The sequence below is a fragment of the Ascaphus truei genome, chromosome 11 (assembly GCF_040206685.1).
Source record: "Ascaphus truei isolate aAscTru1 chromosome 11, aAscTru1.hap1, whole genome shotgun sequence".
Lineage (NCBI taxonomy): Eukaryota > Metazoa > Chordata > Amphibia > Anura > Ascaphidae > Ascaphus > Ascaphus truei.
In genome coordinates this window covers 19,152,194-19,158,193 of record NC_134493.1, presented here as the reverse complement: position 1 = coordinate 19,158,193, position 6,000 = coordinate 19,152,194, and the positions used below count along the sequence as shown (strand labels likewise).

At 44.1% G+C, this 6,000-nt stretch overlaps 1 protein-coding gene across 1 annotated transcript in view; it reads right to left on the bottom strand.

Moving 5' to 3' along the window:
* Positions 1-6,000, bottom strand: part of ABAT (4-aminobutyrate aminotransferase) — a 142,167-nt gene that overhangs the window by 43,188 nt on the left and 92,979 nt on the right. The window contains exons 5-6 of the mRNA XM_075565310.1: positions 5,252-5,369; positions 860-909 (exon numbers count right to left, since the gene is read on the bottom strand). Of these exons, the coding sequence (XP_075421425.1) occupies positions 860-909; positions 5,252-5,369 (168 nt within the window). The remainder of the gene's footprint in view (positions 1-859; positions 910-5,251; positions 5,370-6,000) is intronic.

The window sequence follows — 6,000 nt, the reverse complement described above, 5'->3', positions numbered from 1 at the left end:
CCAGAGAGTATATCCTGGAGGTGGGGGTTGGGGTATTGAAGCCCCTAACCAGCCCATCCTGCTAGGGTACAGCCTGGAGGAGAGGAGAGGAGGAAAGGCCTGCAATTATACATTTGGAGTGCACTGCTGTATATGAACTGCTGTGTGCCGCTGTGCATGAAGTGTTGCTGTGTCATTGTGCAAGGACAATAAAGAGTGCTGCTATTTTATACAAAAGACTGTGTGGAGTTTAAGATCACTCGCCCTGGGACCAGGGTTTCTTCTGGGAGGATCTTAACCTATCCCTTTAGGTCTCGCCAGAAGATGGAGGCGCTGTACCACCCCTGTTGCTAGAGAAGATGAAGGCATATACCCCAGAGCCTGGCCCTGTTATCCCCCACACCAACGCGGGAGACTCAGGCCCTCCTGTTCCAAGCAGGTATGCACCACCCAATTACATGTAGCCAGCCCTCAATACACCTTAGAGGCACGATCTGTGTCTGGGGGGGGGGGGGGGGGGGGGGGGGGGGAAACATGGGCTACACGAGTTACAGCCTGAAATACAGGTCTGGTTGACAGCAAAACCCATAAATCAGATTGGGGATGGAGTTCGCACCACCTCTGGTCATTCCGCTTCTATAGCAAGTACAATCCAGCCGGATTGTCACTTTTTTTAGATGCGGTTTAGAAGAAGAGGTTTGCAATAGAGAATAGGGTTTTTTCTCCCATTTCATCCCGCTACTTCTGAACATGCCAAAGTGCATGATTTGGCAACGGCAACTTCGGAGCTACTAGAATAAGCCCCAATAAACGTAAAATAATTAATATTAGGAGTTAAATCGCACTGTTAAGGTGCATGAGAACGGTTTCTCCTACTTACCAAATTTTGTGGCTGCTGCAGAATCTTTATTAGAGCTGGGTGGTTATAACCTGAAATCAGAAAAAGAAATATCACAAAATGTCTATGGATGTTATGTGGTATAGAAGGTAAATAAAACAATGTTACAGGCACACAAATAGCAACCTAGAAAAGAATGACGTCAGGAAATTGGATATCATGTAAACACATTGTAAGAGATTTAATTCGTACATAAATCCCTGTCCTAACGAGCGGGTAATGTGTCTATAGAGAATGCTTAGCAGTAGGAAGGAGAAATGCGAAACGGAATAGCCTATACTCCTGCTCCTACGTTTGTCCCTCTCCATGACCATAAGATTTTAGATTTAAATCACTTTCACACGTGTTTTCAAACTAGGATTTAGATTTGAGTTTAGAAGCCGCAACCCCAAGAAAACTGCCGTGTATTTTTTAGAGGTCCATTGGGGTGAGAGGTTTTTGGTGTAGTAGGTACTCTATTCATTAGGACATTGAAATGCCATTTTAAGACATTTTGGGCTCTATGTATGAATAAGTACGTGTGCGCCGATGCAGTTGCGTCCATAAATTAGCATTTGTTTGGATCTGAAACGTGATAGGAAGTGTATTTGTACCATTCTACAATTCTGTGCAAGAAAGAAGAAAAAGTAATTTTGTGAGTGTGTGGTGGTGTTACATTATAACTAGATAGTGCTAACAAAAGTACTACACTATACATGGTTTCTTCTTTGTTTTTACTGTTTTTTTAATTTCACATCATGTTTATCATCATCACTCAAACTTTCAATGCAAAAGTCCTTTCTGGAAATTCAAATACATATTTCTCTAACCTAGTTACATCTTCCCTTGTAGATTAAAATGTAGATTAAAATGCAGATCGTTGTAGTAACATTACGTTTAACGTAAAGGTTATCCAGCTTAGGGAACACTATTTCATCGGTCACTGCATGTCCAGTACAGCAAACAAGATGGAGGAATAATGTCTCCTAGGCCCTTGATTGCAGACAGGCAATAGGTAACATTTAGTTACATGTATCGAGTCAAGTGCAGCATTTAGAACAGTGGCCACCACTTTATGGTGAAAACACATTACAGGACGAAATGTAGAGTTACTGTACCATTTTATAGTGCGCATTTCTATAACATTTCAAATGAGAAAACATGGAGGCTCAAGCAGAAAATTGTGTGTGTGTTTATATGTATATACACACACACACACACACACACACACACACACACACACACACACACACACACACACACACACACACACACACAGACACACACACACACACAAACAGAGTTGGCTGACATATGTTTACATGTTCCTGATCAGATCACCAAAGCCTGGCTCTTGTGACATGCCTGTTATGGATGGATGAACTGGATGAGATGTGTGAGCTGTACATACCCCTTATACAAGTGCAGCAGCAATCTTTTTATAGCCAATCACGTGGATATTAGCCACTCAATTCAGAGAAAAGTATTTACGTTCTAGTCACGTGTATACGTGGGAGATTAAAATACCTGTCCCACTTAGCTCACAAAAAAATAATCCACTTCCTAAAATAAAAATACGATGTAAAGAACAGATGTTCTAGAACAGCTGCTCTACCAAATTAATGGCGTTTCACTTTGACTGCCCTTTTTGTCTCCTTAGAACATATTGGGGAAGGATGTACGATTAACATCGTCAAGGCGGAGACTCTGCTTTATTTAGCTATTAGTGCTACAATAGGTATTGTCCTATTTGCACTCCCCATTGTTATTATTGCCTCCCTGTTTATGTGGCATTAGTCTTCATTCATGTGTGGAATATTTTCATATTGAATAAGCGATTTTCATAAAAGAAATCAGTAGGTAAATGGCATTACCATAACACCCAGACATTGCTTGTAGTGGGAAGTTAGAACGGTGAAACGTTGGAAGGTTATAGAGATGCTCTTATGAAATATTTCACATCGCACTTTTCTTCCAACGACACTCAAAGCGCTTCACACAATGTAGCTTGTGGTACGTAGCGCTGTACATAGACATTTACAGGCACCGTTCCTGCCCTGATTAGGTTACAATCTACGGCCAGATTCACAAAACTATGCTAAGCTTCAGCACGCCTCAGCTCCCATTGATATGTGTGGGAGTAAAGGCGTGCTGAAGCTTAGCACCCTTTTGTGGATCTTGACCTATGTTTTAGCGCCAGAGATAAAGTTACTTGTACAAGGTCAAAGAGAGCCGACACTGGGATTTGATTCAGTCAGTGCCAGTGCCTCAAACCTAATGCTTCAGCTCAGCTCATTATACAGAGCACCAGTGATTGCACGCAGAAAAGCTCTTTTGACCTAATTTGATAAAAATGTATACAATATGTGTACCTCATTTTTCTTTAAATAGTCTTGGAATTGCAGAATAAAAAAAAAAAAAAAAAAAATCTCTTGTTTTGAGTACATATTTACCAGTTTCCCGACCCATATCGGGTAGATGGCTTATCAATTCTGTTGAATTTCTAACTATTTCCTAAGTCACATTCCTTATCTCTCTCCCACAGACCTCTATTACCAGTCTGCCTTCCATGATAAATGTTACTGCACTGCTACGATTTAACTCGTACAGAAACTGATTGGAATCAGAACTGTTTTGCAGTGATAGGCAGAAGGGCAATGGTTCAGTTAGACATATTTATGCATAAAAAAAGCACTGTATTCCAGCAGAGGCCAACTAAAAAAGGGAGTGTAAAACTTCCACTGATATCATGGACATTAAATCGCCCATATGGGCTAAAGTTGTTACCCTGTAATCCCTGCATTCAGATAATGGGATCCTTGCCATTGCGTCCATGTACTGTATAAAAAGATAAAGGCCACTTGAATGGCGTTTAGGTGTGCCAAAGCTTAGCAACCTTTACTGAAACTTCAGTTCTTAAAAGGAAATCATTTTATATTCTTCCTCTGCTTTATTCAGCGGAAGAAAAACAAAGACAATGCTTTTTATGGTACAGAAAACAAAACGAACAGAGCATTGGCTGTGCCGAGACAGAATCGAGCCAGTTGGCCAAGACTAGTCATAGCTCAAGTCCGGCAGAGACACCAGGAGCCAGTGTGCTACAGCATACAATGGCTGTGTATACTGATTACAAGTAAAGTCATCCATCAGAGCCTGCAAAGGCAATAAGCTACACTCCAGAGGACTTTGTAAAAAAAAAAAAATCAATAGTGCAGTTTTATTATAGGATCGACGTTTCGGTCCTGTCTTGGACCAATGTCAAGATTTTGCACAACCTATAATAAAACGTCACTTTTGTTTTTTTTACAAAGTCCATTGAAGTGCCGTTTATTGCCGAATTGAGGCTCTCATTCATGCGATTCCCTAAGGCAGCGGTGCGCAAACTGGGGGGCACAAGATTGTTTAGGGGGAGCGCAGGCAGCGAAACCTGGCGTCTGCGGGCCAGCAGACGCCAAAACATGCTGCACAAGCGGGCGCACAGGCAGGCGCGCGCGGACAGGCAGGCGCGCACAGGCAGGCAGGGGGCGATTTTGCCAGGAGCAGAGAGAAAAGCAGTCGGTAGCGGCAATTTCTCCTTCAGCCATTAGGTGGCACTGTGCTGCACAGATCATGCAGCACCTTTTTTGCCTTGCTGAATGCAGCGTGATAACGTGAGTGTGTGAGAGTCATGGGGAGGGGGGTGAAAAAGAGACATGGGGAGGGAGGGTAAAACTGCGACATGGGGGTGAGAGACATTAAGGGGAAGGGGAGAGAAAGACACTGGGGGGGAAGGGGAGACACCCTGGGGTAAGGTGAGAGAGACACTGGAGAGAAGGGAGACACACTGGGGTAAGGTGAGAGAGACACTGGAGGGAAGGGAGACACACTGGTGGGAGGAAGAGACACTGGGGGGAGGGAGAGAGTGAGACACTGGGGGAGGGAGGAAGAGTGTGTGGGGTCTGGCCGCACCGTGGAGTGATTGATGTTCCAGCTGCAGCTGCACGCTTTGCTGTGTCTGCTGCTGCGGGGGAAGAGAAGATCTGGCGGGGAGGAGGTGGTTCCCCTTTCAGACCAATGAGCTGCACACCCACTGGTAGCAGGGCCTTCCAGCAGCTGGAGGGGACGGAGCAGGCCCCTGCCTCGTGATCACATATCCCCAGGGAAATCCAGCAGGACCAGGAAGAGATCAACGGAGTCATGGGATTTTGATTACATCAGGCAGGGGGGCCCCGAGAAATTTCATGGATGAAAAGGGGGGCTCGGCATAAAACGTTTGCTCACCCCTGCCCTAAGGCAATGAAGAAGAGGGCACCCATGGCAGATATATTGAGTGCACCTCTATAATAACTATAAAAGTCATGCCATGAAGCAGCAGCTGTACAGACAACAGACACCCGCAGCACTGCTCGCACTTACCAATTGGAAGGGATGCAATCTGAGAGTATAGGTCCAACATCCTGTTTCCATCCACATCGACCAGGTAGTTCCCGCGGCTCTCCTCATAGTTACAGAAAAAGTTCACAGCGTCGGCGTTCTAGGTGATGCAAAATAGGCAAATGTGTGTGAATAATGCACCGGTCACCTCCCAGGTATGGACATGAAAATATTGTTCCGGCCCAATCGTATACATTTCTCAGGCCCAATCGTATACATTTCTCAGGCCCAATCGTATACATTTCTCAGGCCCAATCGTATACATTTCTCAGGCCCAATCGTATACATTTCTCAGGCCCAATCGTATACATTTCTCAGGCCCAATCGTATACATTTCTCAGGCCCAATCGTATACATTTCTCAGGCCCAATCGTATACATTTCTCAGGCCCAATCGTATACATTTCATGCTCACATTTAACAAAAGTTATTTTCTTATATGTCATTTGGATATTTGTTTTATAGGATGGGAGCTGAACGCCGCTATTTTCAGCTTCGGGACATCCTGGTCCCCTATATATTAACCGGTGACGTTGGCAACTAAACAGCTCTTTTTCTAAGCTGCCCGGTTTCAGAGATACTTACCAGTGAAGTTACCGGTGTTTCAGCTGGGTATTTAAATTCCAATAAGAAGTCGCACGCATGATTTTATGGCTTCCTACTGACATGACCCACAACATTTGGTGGCCATTTTGTTTCCCCTGGAGGGAGCTAAAATACAAGTATCTCAGG